Genomic DNA, 26,787 nt, shown 5'->3' with positions numbered 1-26,787 from the left:
GGGGTTTTTTGGTGCTTTAGTAGGCTTTAAAAACTGTAAGAGTAAAGCATTCTAATATTTGGCTTGTGTACACTGTTGCTTTGGTCTGTCCAAGATCTTGCAAAACTTTATGGAGATACGCAGTATTATCATTGTTTTTACAGTTGACAAAGCAGACAGCCTTTCTGTTCTCTAGGAATTACTTTTGATTTATTGCTGGAATTACGCATTGGTGGATTATGCAAGTGAGCATTTCTGGTTCTCTCTCAATTATAGCAGTACATTTTTAGTTTTAAAAAAAGGCTAAACTGGTTTCTCTTTGAACTTTTTAAAAAAAGTGTTTGTTACTTTAGTTACTACTTTTAAACACATCACATCTGTTTTTCTCTCTTCATTTTCTTTGCATTTACAGGAGTGTAATATCCTAACTTTTTGGCAGCATTGTTGATTTGTGTTATAATGAAAAAAGAATAAGATGTATTCTGACTTTTCCCCAGCCTTCAATTTTCTTTTCAAAGATAAATTTTTTGTTGTGCTTCTGCATTTTAAATTAACTTAGGTTTTAAATATTAGCTTAGATAAGAGGGCAAATTGAAATTTCTTGGTTACTTGTACAAATATGAGATGCTGAAGAATCAGTTGTCTTTACTACCAGCAGCATTGGTACCTAATATGCCTTTTCTGTTTTGGGTGTTGAAAAGGGATGTAACTTAACTTCCTGCTTTTAGAGTAAATTAGGGGAATATCAGAAGAGATGATGTAGTTATCCAAAAGCAGACAGGAAACTTGGTTTCTATAATACTTCCAGGAGGACAAAATTCTTCCATTATTTTAAGTAAGTCCTTCCTAGTTTTACTTTCATAATAGTATGCTAATGCTGAGTCTAAAAGAGTTACCAGTTGACTGAAACTTGGTGAAAATAGTAAATGGGAGAATGAAGAGTAATGAAAAGTGAAAATTTTGTAAACAAGCTTTTGCTGAACAGCAAAATAGATTAAAAGAAGCTTCTGTGAAACTCTTAAAGTATTTTGAAATTAATTTTGAATTATATTAATACTAATTTGTGGCTTTAAGTGTTTTACATTATTTAAAACTGACATACAACAATTTCATTATTCAGTTTTTCAGATGTATTAAAAAATAATTTAAACCATGTTTTTCTTACTTGCTTGAAGTCAGTAGAGGAATATAAACAATTGACGGCTGCACCTTAATAATATTGAGATCTGTTTAAAAAAAACAAAAAAAGGCGCTGAGGAAAGTAGTTTAGTCTCTGTACATGCCAAGTATGAAATTTGTATGTAGATAATTGAGATTGCCTAACAAAATGTACCTTTGGAAATAGTGCTTTGTGTCATTTTGTGATGTTCCATGTGGAACTATAAGAAAATGGCTTAAGTTTTATTAAAAAATCATTGTTATCTATTCTTCCTTCATGTTGGACAAGAGTAGCCTTTTCCTGGTTGATGCATAAATTAAGAATAAAGCTCATATGGCTATTACTACTTACGGCAAAGTTAATGAGACAAAAGAAATTGCTTGTAAAAAGGAAAACAATATAGCCTTGGGGAATTACAGCTTTTGTACTATGCATTTTGATTCATGTTCCTAAAAGGTCTTGATTATTTCCTTTCAATGTGTGGTTGTGAAAGCTTCATTGCATTATTGTAATTACATTCCTGAATTACATTCCTGAAGCAAGTTCAAATGTAGAAATTAATCTGTTCACTGCATCCACTGGACACTGAAAGGATGTGAACTATCTCATGAAGCTTCAGAGCTAGCTATATAGGGTTCCTGCTTTTGGGCTTTTGTTTTTAGTTGTCTGTCAGTCTTTAGAGTCGGCTCAAGACTGGCTTCTAGAGGCCCTTTCTGCACTACTGTCAGCAGTCCTGCTCCAGAAATGCCTGTCCCTGGGAGGCAAGCGTGCCACTGCTGGGGAGATTGCTACAGAACCAAGGACCGGCTGTCACTGTGAAGCCTTAGCTGGCAATAGTATTGACAACAAGCAAAACTTTCATTTCAGCTTTTAATTGACTGTCATAAGTAAATTCTTGGTACATAAGACTTTCCTTTATACTCCTTTTATGTGCATATTTGTCAGATTTTATTTAAATAATTTTATACACAATATTGGAATAATCTGTTACATTAATGCACAGCTTAAAACAGTTCTTATTTACACTGATCACAGAAAGACAGAGGAATGAGGACAAATACTTTACATTCACCATCTTTATCAGCATTTTAAGTATAGTTAACCAGCACACATCACACACATCCATATCCATATTTATAAGAAATGTAGCTGTTTCTAATTACACACATGGGCATGTAGATGTCTCCCTTTCAAAAAAAAAAAAAAAAAAAAAAATTGACATGCCATTTCCCCCAGATAACCAAAGACTTACAAAAAAAGGCAAACGGACCTGCAGACTGCACAATTAATGGAATCAGGCATGGAAATGTGGTGGCTGTGTTTGGAGACTTTTGGTCACTGGGGCACTTTGGACAGTATTTTTACTAGTGGCAAGTTTTAAACTCCTATGAAAACTTACTCCTGAAAACTGCAATGTGATCTCTTGCTTTGGAAGTAGACCTACTGGACACTAACATATTTGGTTTAAAACTTAAGTTGTCTAACAACACAAAATTGCAGCCAAAGGATGCTCTGGATTTTTTTGAGTTTTTTTTTTTTAGAATATAAATTAAAAACACATGACTTCCTTTTACGAGATTAAGGCAGCAATGGAGAATATTGTGCTACAATGCTCATTAGCTGTAGATAATGTTCTATTCTCCTTTATCACATTTGTACATTTATAATCAAAGGCCAACATATTACTGAACTAGACTGGCTGACTACAAAACCTTACCATGGAGAAATAGGTCTTGTGTGATAACCTTGTTACATCAAAATTTAATTTCTCGCCTTACAATATACACTTATATTCTATGAAAATTAAAAAAACTGGTAAAAATATTAAAATATTTCCTTTACAGAGGTACCCTTATCTAAGGTAAAGTTTAGTCACTGCTATAAAAAGGCATTAAAAATTAAGTAAAACACTGGTGTAAACCAAGTAAATGCTCACTATAAAGCTTTTATTTGTAAGGCAAATCTTCATCAGATGTATTAGGAGTTATTTTCAGAATGTAGTGTTTGGAGATTCTCCCTTTGTAACTGATATTACCCATAGCAAACCAAAGCTAAGTCTTGCAGACAGCTTCACAAAGAGTGCAACATAAATTACAAATGCAAGCCACCTGCAAGTTTGAGGCCTCTTGGCAGTGACCAAGAACCAACATGACACCTTTAAAAGAGAGCCAGCTTAAGGCTTAGTAATTTTCTTAGTTCACTGAATTTATTCTGTTCCCTTATTAAAGAAATTAAGCAACTTTTGTTTAGTATGGCAGCTAAAGAAACACCTTCAGAAAGGAGGAAAGCAAAGCACACAGGTGGCCCAATCTTGCTGTCAGTGCTTAGGCAAAAAAGGCCCACTGTTCTCAACATGAAAACTAATGGCAGTAATGGCTAACTTACATGAAGGCTGCACTGCTGGACTGAGACTTAAACCTCTCAGTTTCTCCCCTTATCGACTCCCCCCCAGCCACTTGCATCTAGACACCTACATGTTCGTCTAAGGAGGACAGTTTCACTGAATACAGTCATGGTATCTGTGTTACTTATAGTCTTCTGGCTGTCTTCTGTTTCTCTGTGTGCCTCTGCTAGGTCAGTTATACAGTGACTGGAATTTGTCTAAACATATTCTGTTTTTAAATGTGAAGGAAAACTGATCAAATTCTGTACTTAAAAGCAGCTATATTACACTGTTATGTTTTTCTGCTGGTTGAAATGTCTTTATCAGCCATCTAGTTCTCTACAGTAGTCTCTGATGGATGTAGATGCATCTAAATTCAGTCTCAGGCAGTGAACAGTACCGCTGTACAAATTAAGCACCAGCTGAAGATCTTGGTCCTATGTTAATTTAATTTTTATTAGGAATAATGTGCAAAAATCTGATTTTTTTTTGGCCTGGGAAAAGTTTCTCTGTGCACAGCATGGCTGACAAGTCTTGTCATTCCCCAGCTAAGCTTAAGCAGGCAAAACCAAGTAATTGTACATCTAATCACAGCTAAGGAACACATGCATGCCTGCTCAGCAGTCTGACTGGTCTTGGCTGATTATTAGTAAAAACTGTCCTTCGAGAATATCAATTAGAGGGGGGCAAGTGCTTAGTAAAATGTTACAACAGACTGAAATGACTGAACAAAAAACTATTTTCCACAGCCCAGAAACACTCAAACATAGATGTTTGAGATACAACTATTCTCTGTATATGATCCTCACTGAAACTCTGTGATCCAAGGTCATAGATGTAACAGGGCTTAACTGCTGTAAATTAACTTCTAAAAAGTTTTTCAGACTGTTTTGCAGTATCCTGTACTAGTGTACCTTCTTCCTAAAGGAAGTCAGAATGTGGCTGGCTTTCTCATGTACCAGCTAATCTTAGTTTAGTAAACGAAGATCTGTAATAATTCAGGTGTCCAAGCAGCTCACAGATTCAGTCCTGTATGGTCATTTCTGGCCAGCTTTGCTTAAAATAGTCCATATGCTACTTTCAGCTTCTATATAGATATGAACCTAGTAAGGTCACTTCAAGGTCCTGTTTCTGACTTCTGTGATGTATTATAAACAGTTTAACTTCATGCTCTAACAGCTGAACTTTCCACTGATTAGCTAGGTTGGCCCACAGTCACCAACAGGAACATGAGTATCAGTCAGAGGAAGGTAGACTGAAAAAGTGTTTTCCTTTGGAGGAGACTTTCTGGAGGTGTTTCCAGAAGATCTGTCTCTGTGTACGATAGCCAAAAGACTCCAGACTTGTTCAGGGGTCTAATCTGAAACATCATGTTGGCCTTTAAATTAAGGGGATTGAGTTCTTGTACATGAGCTGATCTGTGGACCATAAATATTCTTAGCCCTGAGAAAATAAAGTGTATTAGAAAAAACATATCTTTTACTGCTCCGAGAGGCTCAGAGTGCACATATAATTTCTGCAGGTAGATTATATACTGTCATTTGTTGAGCTGTGATAACTGTCTTATGTCTGAGTCCTTCAGGCACATTTTTAAATGTTTTGACAGGGCACTGCAAATAAAACATTTGTAAGTCTCATCTCTTTTGAAATTGCTGATCTACGGTTTAAATTTGGTTCTTAGGAAATAAATTCTTAAATGTTTGCCAATGCCTCATGAAACTTAGTGAATCAGTCCAGGATATGAATGAAAGCTATCTACTCTCATAAAAGCAAGTATCTGCTAATTAATGCTGTATGAATCAGAAGAACTGCAAAAGAGACATTAAAAGCAAAAGAACTTTCTGCATGGCATCCTACAACCTAACAGTAGAAAAAAACCTGAATTCACATCAAAACAGTAGCATAAGAAGTGGATGTATATACAAAATGTTTGGGCTTGACCTTTTTAAATAATAGCATTTAAATGGTATTTTGCTGAGAAGAAATGACCAATTACAGGAAACTTCCTATGGGAAAACTACATACAACATACATTGCACGTGCAGTTAGGGAATGGGTACAATCATAACAGGCAAGTATTTCTCCTACATTCTATATTTAAAATACCATGTTTGATCCTGGATTTCCTGCAAAATCCCTCACTATGGTAAGATGTCTTTCAAGTGTTGCCAGGGTGTATGCCTCAGGACATGACAGAACACAAGAAGGACTAACAAAAGAGATATGATTTAAACAGGGGCCAAACACTAAATAGCACTAGTGCTTTTTGCACTATTGCCCATGAAAGACCCACTGTTTCTACCAGAAATCTAAATCTCTGGAGTTTTAGTAATGTAGCTTTAGAACAGTACCAAATATATGAAGAATTATCCTGCTGAATGACGGCAGGAGGGCTACAAAGAAAGTGGAGCATCTCTTTCCTTGGTGCTGACTAACTTTCTGTGGCTTGATGAAACAATATGGATTACTGGCAGGAAGGAAGGTGAGAAGAGAGATGCTAATGTATGACAGCTGTTTCCTTTATCAGATTAAAAAAAGCTTTTAAGAAAATATTTTCTAGAACTGTCAAATGAGCTATTTAACTGCTTCACTGAATTCTTCCCACTGGCTTGTTACCAAAACAGCCAACATAATTAGTAAGCAGATGATACTGCATCTTGAATAAGCTTGTATCAAAAATCTTCTGCTTTTGGAAGTGGGCTGCCTACTCCATCAGCACATACTTGCCATGCCATGGGGATATCTGGGAGAGCACCATTCCCCAGAGCGGGTCTGTTCCCACAATAGGTATAGCTGAGGGAAGGAGTGAGCTGCTTGGCTGAAAATTCAAGACTGAGTTAGAGGAAGACTTGCAGTTAAACCACATGGGTGATAAGGACCTGACTGGCCAATTATTTTTTTTTTTTTAAACTACAACTGGTGGAACTGAAGGGAGATGAATATCTTGGAGGCATTTGATATTTTCCATATTGAAAATGTATTCGGGAGCTCAAAGCAGGTGCCTAAGAGGAGCTGGGTGCCAGAGCTGTGGCTTCTTATTGGACTGTCTGTACCATATCACTGAGTGGAGGAAAAGAATATAACCTGGTCTTCACAAAGGTATTTGTCATTTGAATGGATGCTAGTTTGTGTCTAATGGCATCATTTATTGTCCAAGAGGCATGAGGTAGTTGAGCATCTTATTCTGTGGAGAATTGAAGACATTGTTCTTCATCTCTGGGACGGAAGTCATGTTTTTTGGGGGGAGACTTCCTCTGGGCAACATTTCGAACTTAAAGCCTAGCTGTGCGGTCGTGCAATGTGTATTATCTTTCTTTTTCATTTGGGCTGTTCCTGGTAATGAGATTCCTGCTTTCTCTGATTTGCCTATTGTCTATAAAACCTCAGAACAAGATGGCAATAGTGCAATGGAGACCTGAGCTACAAATACTACATTAAACCTAAGAAGTTATACAGTAATGGAAATAAAAATAATGTAGTAGGTAATTGCCTTGGGAGTTGGTATTAAAAATACAATCAAACCCTAACATGCTGGGTAAAGCTGATTTCACTCCGATGTTAAGATAGCTTTGCTCCTATTTCAGAGGAGAGTGGTGATGGAATATGACTTTTCCTGCATGGGTTTTGCTACATGGGTGGTGGTGATGGGGTGTGTCAAAAGTGAACATTGATGCAGGTTGTTAGCATTTCCAATCATGATCAAACCAGACAATATATAATGTGACAAGCTATTAAAGCTCCATGTTAAAGAGCCCCCAAGAATTTCAAAACTTGGAAATCATATCTGTGCTAAAAAGCTTTTGAGCCATGCCAAGCCAGTGACTGAAGCAGCTGTATTATTGAAAAGTAAGCTTTATGACAATGAAAAGATTCTCATGTAGTTTAGCAAACAATAAAAATAGGATTAACTATGAAGTTGGTGGGATGGCTTTTTTGAAGCCCTCAACATATTTTCACTGTTTGGCCTCTTGTGTAGTTACAGAACTAGAACCGCAACAATTGAAATTCCTTTATTATTGAAATATATTCAATTACAGGGTTTAAAGAGCTATCGACCATCAGCTGGGCCACAAAATATGACTTCCTTTATAATTAGAAGAAAGTATCCTTTGGCTTTAAAACCCTGTTTAAATAAAACTACATTTTGTCACGGAGACCCTTTAAGAAAAGGACAATACTTGATACGTTCCAAAGTATTGATTATGTTGGAGGAAAAGGATGAATAAAGAGAGGACTTTCCCTTCCATTATTTTGAACGGAAATCGATGTTAAATGGAAAAGGCCAAAATCACTTGGGACCTTTAAACTGGGCTATTTTAAAAAAGGAAAAAAAAACCCTCAACAAAAATTGTTTTATAAATAAAAAAGCTCCGTCCTTTTAAATGGCCTTTTTAAAAAGAGGAAGCACTACATACATTGAAAAGACAAGTTGAATTGAATGTGTAGAGGCAAAAAAATTCAGAGGTAAGGTCCAGAGGTAAACTCTGGGCTGAATTCAGCTGAGTAGCTATTGCCTCTGAAAATTACTGTAGATCTAGTGATAAATAAGTACAAGAAATAACGCAAAGCTACCAAATCTAGTGATCACTGGGAAGATACTATAGTGATAAGTGACCACAGAATAAGAACAGCACCTAAATGTGAGTTTGTTCTGTATCTTCTACCTTGCATAATACTACCAGAGAGAAGAGCTGGAATAGACTTAAGAGAGCTGAGTATGCCTGAAATATCCTTCTAAATTATTCACCGCAATCTTACTGTGTTTTGGTAGGTGAATCCAGGTTAAATTATAATAATAGCATGGTCACAGCAGGAGAATAAAGCCAAAGTTTGGTATTTTGGTGCCTCTGGGTAGATTATGTAATTCAAAAATTATTCTCTCTTCCTATGTATTTTACATTCTATATTTGGAACAAAATATAACAAAAAGATGAAAGTCTGTCTATTTGAATGTAACTTTCATACTTAGCTGAAAAAGTCTGTGGAGTATGGATCATATGATAAAGCCATTTCAATAGTTGATATAAGGGAATATATTTTTCATTAAGTACAGTGTGGTATTAAACTGTATTCTGTACTTCGTAACTGTAACAGGAATTCTGTTCCTGCTGCTCTTCAGCTTGTGTAATTAAACTGGACAGAAAATGACATGGACATATACAGCAAAGACAACCTTCTTCACCAAGAGAAGAAACTAATAACAAACCACTGAAAATGAAGCACTGAGTCTTCACTTCAGAAGGATGCAAACTCATATCCCAAAGGATAGTATGGCAGGAAAGCTAATGACATTAGTACATAGTTAAAATTGCTCTTTCCTCATAACTGAGATATACTCTTTCCTTAGATCTAAGAACGTTCAGGTGGTGTTGGTTTAAAATAGGTCGTGGCATGAATATCTGAAGTAATTATTACTGTCAGAAAAGTTTAATTCACTTCTTCACAATAAAAGAGCATTTAACTTATGTTGATTGCTTTTTTCTCTGCTCCCCCCTCCTCCACTTCTGCCAATAGTAAAACTCACAAGTTTTGGTCATGTAGGGATCTCATGGCACCAAAGGATGTAAGAAAAATTAAATGGAGTCTTTAAAGATCATTTGAAGCCAAGTAATAGAAGGGAGGCATTGAGAACAGAGAGCAGATGTCTTCCCTCAAAGAGTCAGTAGATAAGTTCTGAGCCAGCCTGGTCCAAGCATAATCGAGGGAGCTTTGAACTTGACTTTTCTGTATTCTCAGTTTAGCTTAACATATTGGCTTTTCCTTAACCTGTGGTTGTCATATTGTTAGCCAGTGTTGAAGCTGTAAGGGAGCAGAAGTAGTTTTTTAATAACATTATTGATTCAAATGATGATAGTGAAAGATGTTTTAAATACAAATCTAGAGTTACAGAGAGGCTTCAAAATAACAGATTATAACTAAATTTCTGTGGATTCCAGTTTGCAGTGAGAAATGTGCTGAATATAAAAGCTATTTAGTCAGCTCTCAGTTGAGTTTCAAAATTCAGAACTGCCGAACATATATGAGAAGAAAATTTTTGTACTTGTTCGGTTACAGTAGTCAATGTTCTGTTTACAAACTTAAACATCATGAACAAAGCACTAACTATGCTTTAGCAAGAACAAAGCTATTCCTAGCCATCCATTGAAGACAGCAACACATTAATATGCCCTAGTGTTTGGCATGGTTTGAGGTGTCATTAGGAATTTACTTCTGAGTACAATCTTTTCTCCTTTTTGCCATTATAGATTTGGGTTCAGAAGACCAGTACTGTGTAGGAATGTCTGTTTATAGCCCATTCACACAGGAACATCTGCCTCTGGAAAAATCAAGTTATTACTTACAGATGGAACATTAAATCTTCAGACAACTGTGGGCAGGAATAGGGGAAAGAGAAGGCAGGAAGAGATGCTGTGTTACTACATATTCTTGGCCACATCAAATAAATTATGGTCATGAAACAGGAAGCCTTTTCTTCCTGTTTCCATTCTGCGTCCCATAAATCTACACTTGGATTATTTCCTTTAAAATTAAAAATTCTACTTCAAACAGTATTTTTTTAGAGTAAGCAAAAAGCAAATTTCTTTTTTTCAATACCAACATACAAACCACCACTATAAAATCTGGGTCATGTTTTGAGGTGGTGTGCATAATTCTAGTTGCTTTCAACTTTGAAGACAGAAAGTGGTCCAGCATGAATGCTGATAAGTGTAACAAGCTTCATATTTGCATCCTTTTTATCTTCTACAAAAAGGACTTTATTTCAATAAGCTCATTTTATTTGCTAAAAGGAAAACAGTATTTGGAAACCTATAGCATATTTTTCATGGCTGCTTAAGAAGTCTCCAGCAGTGTTTTCAATCAACTGTAGGCCTGTGGGGAAAGCCTATTCCACATAATTTAGCACATTATTTAATCACGGCCATTATGTCTAAGCTCTGACACTGGATATTTTGTTTTGCTGTTTACGATGTGTTGTGGTACATAATTGGAGTTCAGGAAACATGACTTCAGATTGCTGTGCAATAACTGAGGGAGAGGCTATGACCTGTTCAAATACACTTGATAGTTTGGAAATACCTTTGTCTCTTGGTGAGATCTCACTGTATTCAGATACAACCTAAAATACTGGATTCAGGTGATTTGTAAAATTGTGGGCTCTGCTTAGTCAAAGAAGGAAGGTGCCAAAAGCCTTCCAACAGAGTTGATGCATATGGTACTGAGCCTCCTGCATCTTGTCATGCTGGCAGAAATAAAGAACCACAGACCTGCAAAGGTATCCACTATGAGGAGATTGGTGCAAACCCGTAGTTGTTGCTAAAGACAGGAAAGGGTTGGTATCAGGAGAGGAAGCATGGTGAAAGGAGTACAAACCTTAAACTGCCTGACATTTCCTTGTGCCACGAGTTGGTGCTCATTTTCAGGTGTGATGCAGTAAGCTAGTCTCTAAACCAGATGGGAAGAAGAGGAAAAAGTCAGCCATATGAAGTGGGATTATGTGTGTAATCCCCAATCTATAATGGGGAAGTAGTATGAACTTTATTTAAAACAGTAACTTAAATCTTTAATATCACTGCATCATGTGCCTTTAACTTGGTCACTGAGAGAACAAGCTTATTGTAAGCCCCTTGGTATTAGCCTTTAATATAAGAAGCAACAATAGAAAGTTTATGCAAATACTAAGTTCAAGTATTTAGCAAGTGCATATGGAAAAGAACATCAGGAACAAGTTGCTATCACAGGCCTTACATCCCCTAAATTCACATTTTTCTGTTAGTGCTGTGATGGGGTTGACCACTCCCAGTGGGGGAGGAAGGAGGTACTGACTGTTTCCCAGCTCGTCTCCCTTGTCTACCCTATGCTGGGCCATTTGGGATGACATGTAGATTTTGGTTTATTGTGAACTTTCAACCAACTTAAGGAGTTCCCACTAGACTAAGAGCATACTTTTCCCCATACTTTTAAGAGCCACAAGTTAGGGCATCATATCTTATGTTACTTGGATGTAATATACTAGCCTTTTGCTATATTTCTCATGGGGAAATCGGAGAGTTGCTATCTATAGGAGCTGTAAAAGACAAACCAGAACTTGCTAACACTACAAAATGAATGAGAAAATGTGGGTTTGGCCAAAGGCTTCTGCATCCCAATATCAGTAAACTTGTGCAAGTTGGCAAAAGCCTGTTGGGCCAGTACAAATTATTCTTTGACACTTAGACGCTAATAGAAAATGGGTTTGTAAACCCCCCAGGAATGGAAGAAAACAAAGGGTTTATAGAATTGCTGGAAATGAGAACTAGAAATTGGGCACAACATTGAGATGTTGGAGCTGATGAAAACAGGGCAGGTGAAGAGGAGCTCCCGCTTTAGGGCGCCTTTCTGAAGTGAACGTTAAATGAGGTGACTGTAATGTTTCAGAAACGAGGCATTTATGCCTTTGGGTCTGCCAGGTCTAGGCGAGGGGGGTGTGCCCTATCTAGGTAAAGGGTGAGATCCTATTTTCTGCTTAATTCTCTGTATGGTGGTGGTTCAGTGATTTGCCTAAGAGTGTCAATATCTTGCTACACCACTGTGTAACTTTAGCTGTAGGAAAGGAGAGCAATAGAACTAGGTATAAGTCAGAGAGTCTAGACTAGGTTATAAAATTATGACATGTGATGGGACAAAAATTGATGCTGTATAATGGTGAGGAGTCTTACTTCTGAGCACCATTAGAGGTTTTAAGAATATAGATAAATTACTATGACAGTGATGGTAAAATTAATATGATGGTAATATGATGGTAAAATGATGAGTGAACCTTAATCCTGTGGCATTTTGAAGTGATAAATAAAGTACAGGGGAGTGAACTGTAAGGAAATATGGATGCGTTTTTCCCATAGAAACAGGTTCTTTTAAATGGAATTAATTTATTACACATAAACATATAAATGAAGTTAAAAAACACTGTTAAGGTTGTAATGTTAAACTTCTTGCTGTTAGGCAAATCATTAGAATAAGATGGTCACAAATTGTTTCTCCCTCTGGTTCTGCCGTATTCAGTGCACAGACGAGGCATATTATGGATGAAGTGGGTTTATGTAGGGCAAGATGCTGCTGTCTAGTACCCTGGTTCTTTTACTGAAGTAGTTAAAAAGTAACAGGCTAGATGGGACCATAAGCAGTGCCTATATCAGAATTTTCTTGATCTCCAGATCTATTTCAGCACCTTGGTCTATCTTGACTATTAAGTTTCTTCAAGCATTCTGATATTAGTGATGAACACAATAGAAAGACCTGCATTAATTCTAGCCTTGGCAGAACGTTGAAATAATTCCAGTAGATAGAGGATAAGGATACATAATTGACAGAGAAAATCAAATATGAAGTGGCTGCTGTTAAAGACAGAATACTGGGCTAAATGGATCTATTGCTGTGACCCAGTTAAGGCATTTCTTCTGTCCTTTCTGTATGCTCATTAAATGAACAAAGGCCATCCTGAACACAGGGCTACTTTGGGGTCATATCCTGCCCTCCCAGCATGTGGATATATGTTTAGAGACTCTTAAAATGCTAAGACAGGAGAGCTCTGAATTAACTTTGTACATATAACAGTTTACAACACTCCAATATAGAGTGATAAAGCATACCTTGGACTGAACTCTGTTTAGGTAGAACTGTGTGAAGACCATACCTCAAAGTTGAATATGAAGATACCATAATTTGTATATTTTTTGTTAATAAGGAAAAAAATAATCTCGTCAATCGGATTAATTACATGCATGAAAAATAATTTTTCAGAATTATTATGGTGCTGTCTGGAAAGCTAATTTCTATCTAGAAACTCAAACAGCATGCAGTAATACTACCTCAAAACTCCAATCCATCTGACAGCTGGATCCAAAAGGTCACTCATAAGTAATAAGTTTCGGGAGTAAGAGAAACAAACTGCCAACTTAGATCCAACCATTTAATTTCATAGCAACATTTCATGACATTTTATTAACGTTCCACTTACTTCTTTAAAGGTCCCACGCACATTCATAAATTTATAGATAATATAGGCAGGCACAAGTATCATTGAAGATAATGCTATTCCCCAGCCAATGCGATTTGCCCAGAGAGGGAAGGTGTAGTCATCGTAGGTCAGAGGTTTGAAATTTATTATGCTGACTATCACGACAAACTAGGGAAGAAAGAATAAAATGAACCACACTTTTGGGATGAAGAAACTTAGTGGAAAAATGATTTCATGTGTTTTATTAGGCAGCCACCCTAAGGTATATTTCAATCCAGCTTTACCATTTACCTTCATCCGATTTACTTTGTGCCTCAACTGCTTAAACTGTTGAAGTTCTTAATGCATTTACTACTATTAACAGTTCATTTTAGCTATTCTGGACACAGATTATTTGGAATTTTGGTGGGAAGATCAGGGGGTTGTCTGCTACTGCCTCAGTCAAACTAGTGGTACAGATATAAAAAAGGGATTCTGTAGTCACGAAAAACCTCTAAGATCTATTGTTTTTCCCTTCTCTGTTTCCCAGAGGCATTAGGCTTCATTTAGAAGTTTTGTACCCATTTTTCAATGAGAAGCATAACGCAAACTCCAGCATGATACATTTACTGAGGAAAGGTCAAGCAGCCTTAAGGCCTGGAAGACAAAGTTGGTTTTTTTTCTGCTGGTGTTACCCTGTCCAGTACTAGATGCAAGAAGGAAAGAGTGGGGTACCACCCTATTTCCCTACTGTTAATTCCATATGGGTTGTATAATATGCAGAGTTCCTTGATTTGGTTCTCTGGGCCTGTGCATTCTGCTCCATATAGCAATTTCAAATTAGAGTATTTTGGGTTTCAAAGGCTACACAGGGAGAGTAATGGTGTGGGTTAAAGGACAGTGTGAAATCCGGTTAGAAAAATACTAATTCCATTTTGAGATTTTTCTTGGGATGATGCACATAGCTGCAAACAGTATGGAGAAAAAAGGTTCAAGGAGATATTTCCTAATATCAGATACCTGACCAACTCCAACTTACCATTTTCTTATAAAGAACTGTATTTATCATTAGGAACTTCTGTAATATATTACCAGTCCCAAACAGGGGCCACCTTGCACTAAGCATGCATGGGATTGTTAGAGCAAGAACTACACTGAAGTCTGACAATTTTATAGCCTTTTCTAAATTATCCTAAACTATATATATATCTCAAAGAAACTATATCTGATTTTTTTCATTTGTATTTACTATGCTTATGGTCTCAGTCTCTTCTGGTGAGGCAGGTTGCATGCTTCATACAGGTGAAATAGAAATGCTGTTTCTTAGATCAAGTGACCAAATTTCTAGAATTTGTAGTTTTTAATTATGTAGGCTAATGGTGGACTACCTTTTTTCATGCTAGTGGCCATCTTTCTAGTTTTCACTTATAAATGAATAAGTTAAACCATTTTGGTCAATTTAACATAATTTGCTTTATTTTCTTAATGTCTTGAATAATGAACTCAAAAGATAGGCTGTAAGAAGGTAAATTATATTTACTTTTCCCCTATAAATCAAGACTGTAATGTCCATCTTGCCTTTTAGAAAATTGAGGAAATGTACAGCTATAACAAAACTGCCCAGTGTCCCCTATCCAGTGTGATACCATTCACATGGGTTTTAAAATATATTGGTACCCAGTAATTAAGTTGACATGTTCCAAGTTTAGCACTTCCAGCTGGAAAAAAATTTGTGCATTGTGATGGCTGAAAGATGCATTACCTGCATTACCTACAGATTCATTCTGACCCTTATGTTTATAGGCTTCGGTAGGAAGGTATTGGGGCCATTTCACCAAGAAATCTTAAGCTACGTGAAGGTTAGATGGACAGTCACTTTAGCTTTCTCTAGCTAGCTTGCTAGAACTCTCTCTTTGTAAAATTTAGATGTGCAAAACCTAAGGATGCTCGGTGCAGCACTTTTCTGTTCTGCTTGAGTCATCCTGTTTGAAGTGCTGCAGGATATAGTCCCATACAAGCTTCTCTATAGAATGGTGTTTAAAAGGATAATTAACACATGCTTGGTAGGTGCTTACTGATGAATTGGGGCCAGAAGCTTTTATATTTTAAAAAAAAAAAAAAAAAAAAAAAAGTGGACCTGAACGCTGTCATAGAAGCCTACCCAGTGTATCTTTGGAATATCAGTACTGCTTTAAGAATGCACAGCTTTAATGCAATTAATAGTCTCCTAAAATCATAGTGAGCTCAAATTTCCATATTATTCATCGTGACCTTTTGATTTACAAATATGCATAGGAGAAGATCCCAATTAAAAACTGTAGTTTAGTTCTGAATCTAACCTTTACACAACGCAACCAAATTCACACTTTGGGATTTTTTTTCCCCAAATTAATGAAGCACTTTTTTTCCCATCAGGCAGCTCACAAGGTATATTTAATACACCTCTTCAGTGTTTCACATAGTTAATTACTATGTAGTTACCTATTCGTTTTTCTAAGGTGTCATTCCGCAATTCAGGTATCTTGGTATCCTCCAATGAAAAATAAATTCTTGCTAACACAATCTCTTATCCCTGGCCAGTTTATTTTCCCATCAGAATGATTTGTGTTTAATACACATAGATGCTGGGGGGGCAGGGAGGACACTGCCTAAGAGTTCAGTGTTCCCTAAGAAAAGCTGCTTTCTTTAAATCCTGCTGAAGTAAAGGAACAGAAGATGACCACAGCCACAATTAGCTTCTCTTTCACAAATGAAATGTATTATACAAAATATAACCAATGCCATTGAGGAGAAACAAGAATTAAAAATTAAATTGGAGTGTCTTCTATTCATCCTGACAACATCAGGCATAGTAATGGGTATCTTGCTCTTGGTACCTATTGTGTATTCTAGGAAGCAACATACTAGCATTCTTTCCATGATGAAATAATTATCAACACTTACCAGTAAAAAAGCAGGGCTAACAAATTTCCAGCACAATCTCCAGTAGAGACCTGGCTTGAAGCCCATCATTTGTTGGATATCTTCACTGAATCTGTCCACACCTGGAAGGGATGTGAACATCAGACTGCCGTAAATCTAAACTGATGAGATGCTGGCATACCCAAACCCATCTGCTCTTTCAGAAAGCAGACATGAATGACTTCCAAATCAGAAGACACATAAGATAACAACATTGATCTCTTTTCAATGACTAGATGTGTCTTTGACATCACTGTATCCAAGACTTAAATGCCTGTGAGCTCTTAAGGCCTGTTGCAAATAGCATTACCATTGAAAAATGGCATTTCACAAATATCTAGAATTAAGTTGTGAATGGGACACACTTTTTTTAATATTTGTGGACTATTGTAACCTAATTAGTCAACACTATTGTGAGGACACTGAAGGAAAACCCAGACCCTTACTCACACAAACTGCTTACTGATAATGAGGTAGATTCATATGATTCTTAATTTATCAAAGGAGGCTTACTTGTTCCACTTAGTGGCATACTTTACTTATCTTTCAGTGTTTCACTGAATACCATGGAATGTTCATTATATCTGTGACAAATGTCATTTCATCTTTTATCACCTTTCCAAGTAACTAAGGAGATGATGCTTCTCTTCAATGTAAATATATACAAAACTACATCCGCTAGAAACAGGTGGCCTTTTTTAGAATATCCCGTGTGTTTTTGAAAATTATAATACCAACTACAATTTTCTAAAATTGTTACCTCTGTATGCATCTAAATATCTAGTAATGTAACTGTGGTAGATACCTTAGAAGATACATGATCTCTTCATGTGAGTAAAAACCACGAGTAGTCAGAAATTTTATCTGCTGCAGTAATTAAGACAGCAGAGGATAACATGAAAATCATTAAATTAAGACATAGATCAAAGATAAGTACTGCTAATTGTACCAGGAATATAGAATATGGGTTTAGAAACATGGATGGCTTGATTGATTGATTATTATCAAAACCTTGATAGTAACATACGATATTTCAGTATAAGACTTTGTATTAGCATGCAAGAAATAATGTACAAGATTTCTATTGTCAGGAAAACTTTATAGTAGTATTCCATTCAAAATGACTCAAATGTTAGCTACCTGCAGTGGGATTCACTGCACAACAGTACAGAGAAATGGAGGCACTAGAACAAAGTGTTTGGCACATGACATAATGGCCAGAAGGGAGAAAAGCTGCAAATACCCAGTTCTCAGTTTTTAATATCCCTTGAATCCATCTAGTCTGAGCTTTTGCGTGTGTATGTTGTTACATGTGTGTGTACTTAGTACTTATGTCAGTTGAAGTATTAATAGATATAAAAACAGTGTAAATAGTTGCAGTAGAAATCTCTCCCCACAGCCAATGCAGAAAGGAAGATCCTCTGACCTTGTTGACTCCCCTGCAGAAACACTATCTAGACCCTAACTTCAAAATCAGAATATGTCATGTTGCACAGGCCAAGGTGAAAACAAAAAAATCTGCTGTCCTGGGTTCCTCAGGACATACCAAATTAACAGTGAATAAGGAAGAAATGGCATTTCAGTCAGTGCCTTTTAATTCCTTATGGGGTTTACACATTTAAGTAAGTGTTATGAATTCTGTGTCTGAATACCTTAGGAAGCATTGCACAAGTATAATGTGCTTCTGTGAGTGGCACTAGCCTGATCTAGCTAAACATTTTGAATCGTCTACAAGGGTATCAAGCTGTCTGTATGTGAGAAACATATATTTTTTACTCTAGTAGTATTTATTGATGTCAACTCACATACTTTGGACTTCTGGAAATAGTCTAGTCTTTAGTGGGACATTTTCCATCTTCAGTATTTATTGGAACACTTTTTTGCATTAAGTAATGTACTATAATTTACTATGCAAAGGAAACATGCATTTTATAGTGACTATAAAATGTCCATTTGAATAGTAGCTTCTTCCCAGTTTTTTTTTATTGTTTTTATTCTGGTTGGATTTACCAGTATGAGGTATCTTGCAAAAGTTTAATCTAAGCCCATGCTATTTTCCACACTGTATTTTAGAATGGGATGATTATCACTGATAGAAAAGTGGGAAAAATACATCCTTCTCAGTTTTCTTTAGAAAGAAAACAATCTCTGACTTTATGCCTTAGAGACATTGGCTCACAGAGAAGTAGTTCTCTCTAGTGCAATCTGTCATGTCAGACTACTAGTTTGTAATTTATTATACTTGATGTGTTCAGGAAGTTTACTTTTAATCCTGAACCCCATTAGGTAAAGAGCAGGAATGCAGCCTTTTGCCGTGAACATTTGTTCGTTAGAAAGGATGTATAGTTTACTATAATTGTTTCTTTTCATGTGGATCAGTTCAGTAGGATTTATTTAATGTATTTAATGTAAATAATTATGACAGCTTTAGGTAGTCCTTTACATGCAGCCAGGATGTAACATATTTTCAAGGTCTGGACATTCAAGTATAAACTTCTCTTTGATTTCCACCCCCCCAATATTATGTACAGGTGAAGAAAAGTAGCCAAAAGGATCTGCAAATGCTCTTTAAATTTAATCTAATTCTATTTGCAATGCCTTCTGTGAACTTTAAAGTGACTGAATTTCAACTGCTATGAATACTGAGTGAAATTTATCATGGTGCAGAACGTCAAAGACAAGGACTAGGTATCTCCAAAAATTTTATTCATAGGTTTCCAGACAGACATACCCAGAGCTCAAATAGTGCTTGATGTTCAATTTCTACTGAAAATGGGGGATAAGCAGGCAATGCTCTCAGACTGCTTTTACAACAGCATGCTTTTTCAGTACTATATGTCTTCAAATAACTGTTCTAAGAATCACCTGTAAAAGTAGAACATAGCTATAGCTACAGATGATGGTACCTGTATGGTTTGGTTTTTTCCAGTTCTTGAAAGTATTTACCCAGTTTTTTTGTGATTCTGTAGGATAAACCAAAACTGTGGGTGACTCATTTAGTTACAGGAGGGAACTGGTGTACCACAAACAAAACTCCAGGTTACTTGCTAGACACCTGGTGTTGAATATAGAAATAATCTCCTTGCTTTTCCAGTGAAAAACGAGTAAGAGATACTTACAATTTATCTATCATCAGGTCCTGGTTAAATACACTGAACCCAAAGAGAATTTCAGTGTAATTTCTGAACTAATAAACACTGCAGCTACCTGAGAATGCCACCACGGTAATGGTCTATTAAACGGCATAGAAAATTTGGCCCATTCTCTATAGGCATAATATTGTGCTGTCAAGGGAATTAAATCAATATGCAAAAATGAACAGATAGGAAGAAAGTGCAAAGTAGATTTGGCTATAAATGCAAGTTACCCTCCTCACATTGGTGCAACCTTCTTCCAAGGGACGCAGAGATCAGAGTTCAGATAGAATGAAAGTCTGCATGTTACCAGTACCTCCTGCCCCTGCTGCCTGCTAGAGCTTTGTATGTCGTTTTGCTGTATAGGCTCAGCCAGTGGCTTCAGAACCAGTCACTTGCAGAGAAACCCTTGAGCAGGTCCTGGCCCTGAGGTGAAACTGCTTAGTGGCCATAGCTGAAATAATTTGTGGGCATGTTTCCAAAAAGTGATGTCATAGCTCCAACAATCATTTGGATCCCTACAAGCAATCTTTGTATGTGTTGTTTTCCCTTCCTATCTTGTTTAACTATGTAATGTATAGTATTCTTTATATACTTAGAATATATATTTTTTAATTTGGAAAGTAAAAATTAGTAATAATGCCTTTAATGCCATACATATGATTTAAATGAATCCAAGAAATCAAATGACTACACTGAAATAATGTAGTAGTAAGAAAAAAAGGTATATTGAATCAATCTTGAAGTTATTTTGTACTTAATTCCCTTTCCCTGTGAATGTTACTTCACAGTTTTTTCTCCCATACTGAGTTTTACCTGTGTGGTCATGCGTAGCAGTGTATGAGCTCACACAGTTTGTATGCAAATGAAGAGTTGTAGTGAAACTGCTTCATCAATCCATCCGATATTTTGGCCCTTGGGAATTACAGTAAATCACAGAACCATCAAATTATTCCTTTTGGAGGAGTTCTTGGAAGGTCTCTAGTTCAGTCTCTTGCTCAAATCAAGGTCAGCACAATTAAGAACAGCTTTCTGATGGCTTTGTCCAGTTGGGTCTTGAAAACCTCCAAGAACAGATTCAGCAAGCAGTCTCTGGGGAAACTGTTCCAATGTGTAATTATCTTTATATAGAAAAATGATTTTCTTCCTTTCAATTTGATCATGGTCTGCTGTCCTCCCATTGCGCACCTCAGTGAAAAGCCTGACTCTCTCTCTTGATAACTTCCTTGTAGGTGTTGGAAGGCTGCTATCAGGTCCTTCCTAAGCCTCCTCCAGGCTAAATAAGCTGAATTCTCTCAGATTTTCTGCACTGGGCATGTGCTCCTCCAGCTCCTGAATGTCTTGGTGGCCCACCACTGGACTCTCACCAGTTTAACACCACCTTGTTTTACTTAAGAGGGTCAAAAACAGGACACAGTATTCCAGGTGCAGTCTAACAAGTGCCAAGTAAAAGAGAGTAATCATTTCCCGTAATCTCCTGGTTATGCTTCTGTTACAGCTCAGTACACTGTTGGCCTTCATATGCTGGCAGGTCACTCTTCTGACTCATTTAGCCTGCTGACCACATCCCTGAGCAGCTCATCTTTGAGTGCAAGTAGCAAATCCAGAAGAGTGTCACTTCTGGCTTGCCCACCTAGCATCTATCCTGAGAAGTTGCTCCTGATACCTTCATCTGAAAGAACCAGGGTCTGATCTAGACACTTCTTCAAGTTGCCTAAAGAAGGCTTCTTCCACTTCCTGACCCTGATCACGTGCTCAGTAACAATATTCCCCACAATGTCACCCTTGCTGGCCTCTGCCCTGACCCACAAGCACTCAGCCATCCAGTTCACTACATTTGAGTTGCTCTTCTGCACATAAAGATGACACCTACCCCCTGCCTCTGTCCTAACGAGCATGTACCTATCACATGCAGAACCCCAGGCATACAAGCCCTCATCCAGGAGAAGATGAGGAAAGACATTGTTTTTTCACACAGTTCAGCAATCGTTGGCATTGGGAACATGAGAAAGAAGAGATAAAAAGAATATAAAAGCCATTGTGTGGCATTCATTTGCAAATCCTACAGAGCACAGAACAAGGTATCTGTTGATTAGCCATTTAGCGAAGTAACAACAACCGTCCCTTTTTGTTCCTGAGTTTCCTTTCTAACTCTGGAGCAGTATTGCTATTTGGTGGTGGTGACCCTCACCTGGTGGCAGTAAGGGAGTAAGCCATACCAGTACCATTCCCAAGGAAGGGCAGCTGTGCTAGTGTAAAAGCAAGCAGGACAGTAGGAAGCATTTCCCCACCATGGCAGTGCAGTAAGCTCTCCTGGTTGGTTTGCCCCATTTGTATTTCCATTCCATGGAAATACGTGCATTCATACTTTGTCTCTCATGCCAGGCACAGATCCATACAAAAGCATCTTTGAGCAAAGATGAGTACCAGCAGTCAGTACTTGGTTAATTTCTTTCCCTTTTGCAAAATCAAACAGTTGACCTTAGATTTTTTTCAAACAAATGCACCTTTTGGTCTGAAATTTCAGGCTAAGGCATCTTTTTTGAAAATGATTTGAGTAAACGAAAGCAATGAGATTACAGGTGAGGATGAAGGTCACTGCTAGCTCATACTGAGCTTATTCTAGTCATTCAGGGAGATGTTCACAGTAAAATCTGACTGAGTAGAGATTTTCCTGCAAGTGAAAGCAAAGAGCAGTTTTGTGTCAGTGGAAGAGGTGTCTGGCTTTTATAGTATTCATCAGAGGGGTCTATCAGGGTTGCACAAGAGGAAAAAATGGTAACAAGCTAGCAGTCATAACTAAAATACATCTGTATAGTAAAACAAACTGTCTCTCTCTTCTCTTACACGTACAGTTGGCCTTTGCCAGAAGCAGCTTCACAGTGAGTGGTCATAGGTATAATTTGAACTAAATTTCCATGTTCTTGGTCTGTGCCAAAATGTCAATGCTTGCCTTCAGGCTGGCTTAATATTCATCTGGGTCATTAAGGCAACTGGGGTCTATCAGAAAAAAGAGGTAGACAAGACCATGCCAGATTTAATCAGTTTAAATAGCACCTGGGGCTGTAATAAGTTCTTTATAAAGCAACAGGTCATGCTGTGTCAGTAAAAACATCTGTCAGCTGCTTAAGACAAGTGAATAGATATTTTCCTGGTTATGGGGAGGCAGGAGGGAGACAGGAAAGGATGATGAAGGACAGAAGGTGCAACAAATAAACAAAATTTGTCTAACCTTGGCTTAGTCTGTGAACCACACACAAAGCCTAGCTATTGTAAAGTGCAGTAAGTCCTATTTTAATAGTAGCAGAGAATAACTTGCCCTTACTAACTGAAGAATATTTTTATGCCTCTGCTTCCAAGCTAAGCTATTATCACTCTTCTGCTTTCAGCTCTTTTACAGGGATTAAAGGCAGTTGTCTGTGAAATCTAATGCCTCCACTCTTTTGAGAGAGAAAAGCATATGAGCTGCTAGCTCCATGCTGATGTTGGGTGACGGAATTAGTACACTAAAGCTAAAAACTATTTCTTTAGTAGATTGAACAGCTTTATGCATGAATGCCATTCTTTCACCTCATTCACTCATCAATGGTTTTTAACTGCAAGAGAGAGTTTGTTTGACTAGAAGAATATGGTGGTGCAAAGGATGGATAAAGAAGTGACCAAGGGAGGTAAACAGCAGTAAGAATGATAATGTGTAAGAACCTTCTGAATGATACGTTAACTATAAACACTTTCTGAATAGAAATGAAGATGACTTTCAGGGAAGAAGAATCTTACTGGGAATCAGGGCAGCTAGTTCAATACAGACTTCAGTGGGAAGATTTGCAGGCTGCTATGACATTGAAACATGGTAATAATGAAAAGAGTTGTGACCAAGCAGAAAGTATGACATGAGAATTAAGAGTAGCTTAACAAGAGCTCAAGAAACTTGATTAATCTAGCAGCAAGCAATTTCAGATATAACTGATAGTTTGGACTGTTGCAATGAGATGACTTGTATAAGACCTAAGATGCAGAATCCTGTTGCTTTATTTTGAGAAAGTGAGATATTCTTTTGGGGGTCTTACAATTTTACTAACTCTGTGACAAGATAAAGAACTGATAGCATTCTCCCCAAAAGAAAGGAAGAATCACTTTCACTGTTTCTTTAGCAAGATATGCCTAATTTGGATTAAATTATGAGTTGTTTTTTTCTGCTTGATTTGATGACTTAACAGTACTTTGTAATTTCTGCTCTTCTGGAAGCAGCATCTTTTCCAGTGAATAAACTTGAGGCTATGAGTTGCCCTACCTTCCTATATGATAAGGGAAATTTTGAACTCCGGGTCGGTGCTAGAACATAAAAAGAACTCCACTAGGTAGGGGGCATAGGGGAAAAGGGAAATGTTTGAAACACTGACTTCAGATATTTAAAAACAACTCATCTGTTAAATGAATTAGGGATGGGGAGAACACCCACAGGCCAGTCTCATAACTTTATAATCAGAGGTTTAGCAGGCTATATATATAATCAAATATTCAGATATTTCTACTGTAAGCAGTATTCTGTTTAACCTTTCTGTTTCACTTCTGTGAGAGTAGTAGTAGTCAACTTTGTCACTTACAGCAGAGGATTGGTTTTTTTCCTTGGTGAAATTAGGCAGCACAGGACGCTGCACAAGACACTGAAACTCCTGTAGGCTAAGGACTGAGCTCAGGCAGACTCAGTGTCCTGCTGTGTTGCCAAAGTCAGTGTTGTGGGGGAAAGCACAACTTTAATTTGTTGGGTTTTCCCCAGTTAAGGTTATCCAAGTGCATTCATAGGGCTTAGAGCAGTGAATGTGGCTGTTTGCCATCATAGTGGTCATTTATACAGGGGGAAAGAAAAAATGTTTTTCTTCTTTCCCATGAAACTTGTGTATCAAGTGTCTTGCTTTTTATTTATGTTGCTTTAGGGAGGAGAAAAATATTAAAGACCAAATAAGGCCAGGGAAGTTATTTAATAAGCTGGGCACATCATCTGAGACCTGACTTGAATTGTGAGCCATATTTTTTTCAGGGTACTCTAGCACATCACTGCACTCTGGTTGGCACACAGTGATTCCATCCTAGTGCCAGAGATCAACTGAATACTCCTAAAGCCTGCCATATTGGGGATAAAACAGATTACTGCACCCTTTTTGTGGCATAAATTAGTATGAAATACTCAAAATAGTATTGTTTCTGGTATCTACGACGTTGGGTATTCCATACCATGCTATGAAATAAGATAAATTTTAAACCACTAGTGTTTTACAGTTAGGTGGAATATTGTCTCAAACAAAAGGGACTAATGTAGGAATTATTATAATTCACTAAAGACAAACTACCTTTATTTGTATTGCATGGGGGGAGCTTGAGATTGGCTCTGGGGAATTCATGGAAAGGAGGAACAGGTGAGTCTGTATTTAGGCTAATCTACTTGCTTTGAAAGTACCAGGTATAAACCTGCTACTGCAAGTCATCAGCTATGTTAAGAGCTGCAAAATACTGGCAAAAGTAGTAACATTTCCATCCCACTGCAGTCTCCTTCACAAGGCAGTTTTCTTTGGCTTTGTGCAGGGTTTCAAAGCTTGGCCCACTGAACGTCTGCATTCCTGTCACTGTTCATAAATCAGATGAAAATCACTGCATGAAACCTGGCTTGTCATGGTTTCATGTATACAAGGCTATGCTGTTTTCCCTTAAAAAAATGTGTAAGCCTGTCATGAGCACTTGGAATTTTAAAAAGATTTTGCAGGTGCAAAATGGAGTGCTTACCATAAAACCAGGAAACTCCAATTGCCTCCATTAGAACAGCAAACAATATTGAAGTCCCAGCTGCAAATGTGTCCAGAAGTGTGAGGACATAAATTCCACCCTAGCATTAAGGAATTAAAAGATGCAACAAAACAAAGTTAAAAATCAAATCATCTCAGTAGTTTAGTATCTAGTTAACAGAAATCTGCTTTACTTGAAACATTATCTTAACCCAAGTATTTTAATATGGAGCTGATGCTGCAGACACGGGTTAATATTTGCATACAAAATAGTGGAATCAGACTTGCAACTTTCTGAAGAGTCTTTCTTTCACCTATGTCCTTGCTTAACTGGGAAACAGAAGCCTCAGCTTAGCATGATTAATGAGTGCTCTTGGCACTTGGTGTTCAGTGGAAGTCAAAGGCACTGGCTGTTCGGGAAAATGCTCAGCAGCTTGTAAGACAGGGCCTGTCTACAGCAGTTAATGAAGATCTTCCTAAATTATTGGCAGGAATGGAGCGCTACAAGCGTTTCCACAAGCCATTATCACTCGGTTTGTTCCTAAGGCCAATTATTCTGTAGTACAGTGAATCTGCAGACTTAGACTGATGTCTCCTTTTCCTAGACTGCCTGCATCTCTCTCTTCCAATGTTCCTGCAAAGGGAGCAGTTGCATGTTAAGTCTCTGTTACCAGCCCAGCATGGAAGCAGCTTTGCCCGGTTTAGTTTCTTGGCTGTGGTATTAGCAAGCCTGTGCTTAGGGGAGAGGGCAAACCAGATCATCTTCCTTCACAACAGCACACTTCTGTTCTTCATTGGGTCATGACTGAGAACTGTAAATGCATTTACTAAAGTCTTGTTTCACTGATTATTTTTTTTTTCTTTAGCTGAAATTTGGCTACTTTTTGCCTCATTTTACAATGTTGTATGACTTTGTGTAATTTACTGCTCATTTTATTTAGTTTGGGCTAATGAGGAATGGAAGACCATGGTATGTTTACTTGTTTCGAAATGAACGTGAATTAAGTGTTTCAGGACATTCTACACATGTAAACAACTGAAATGTTTGCAGTTGCAGTAGATTTTTGTTAAAATCTTTTTTTACAACCAAACTTAATCTGGCTATGCCTGTTCAGAAGGGGAGGATCAAAGGAATTATTCTCCATGTTTTTACTAATGGTATAAATAGCACTTGCACTCTTTAGATCTCTAGGTGATTTTAAGCTCTGCAATCAATCAGTGCTCTTTTTTCTTATAAAAAGATGGTTTTCTGAAACAGCTGTGCATATTTAAAAAAATAGAGAGAACAGTACTTAGGCCTTGTCTAGGTTTTTAATTCTGTGGGGACTTGTCTGGAAACTGAATGGACTTTGGTTGTTGTGTGGAAAGAAAATGTTCCTTATTGAATGACATTTGGGTTTGACCTCTTGTTTTTGCTCTAC

General features: G+C 37.3%; 1 protein-coding gene across 1 annotated transcript in view; it reads right to left on the bottom strand.

Annotated features, from left to right (window-relative positions):
* Window positions 1-1,994: 1,994 nt before the first annotated feature.
* The window catches only part of SLC6A2 (solute carrier family 6 member 2), a 79,188-nt gene continuing 54,395 nt past the window's right edge, over window positions 1,995-26,787 (bottom strand). The window contains 5 exon segments of the mRNA XM_030026573.2: window positions 1,995-9,320; window positions 10,893-10,964; window positions 13,516-13,683; window positions 16,438-16,538; window positions 25,368-25,467. Coding sequence (XP_029882433.2) covers window positions 9,297-9,320; window positions 10,893-10,964; window positions 13,516-13,683; window positions 16,438-16,538; window positions 25,368-25,467 — 465 coding nt within the window. The 3' untranslated portion in view covers window positions 1,995-9,296.

Source organism: Aquila chrysaetos, chromosome 9, assembly GCF_900496995.4.
Source record: "Aquila chrysaetos chrysaetos chromosome 9, bAquChr1.4, whole genome shotgun sequence".
Taxonomy (NCBI): domain Eukaryota; kingdom Metazoa; phylum Chordata; class Aves; order Accipitriformes; family Accipitridae; genus Aquila; species Aquila chrysaetos.
This window is presented reverse-complemented; position numbering and strand designations above follow the sequence as displayed.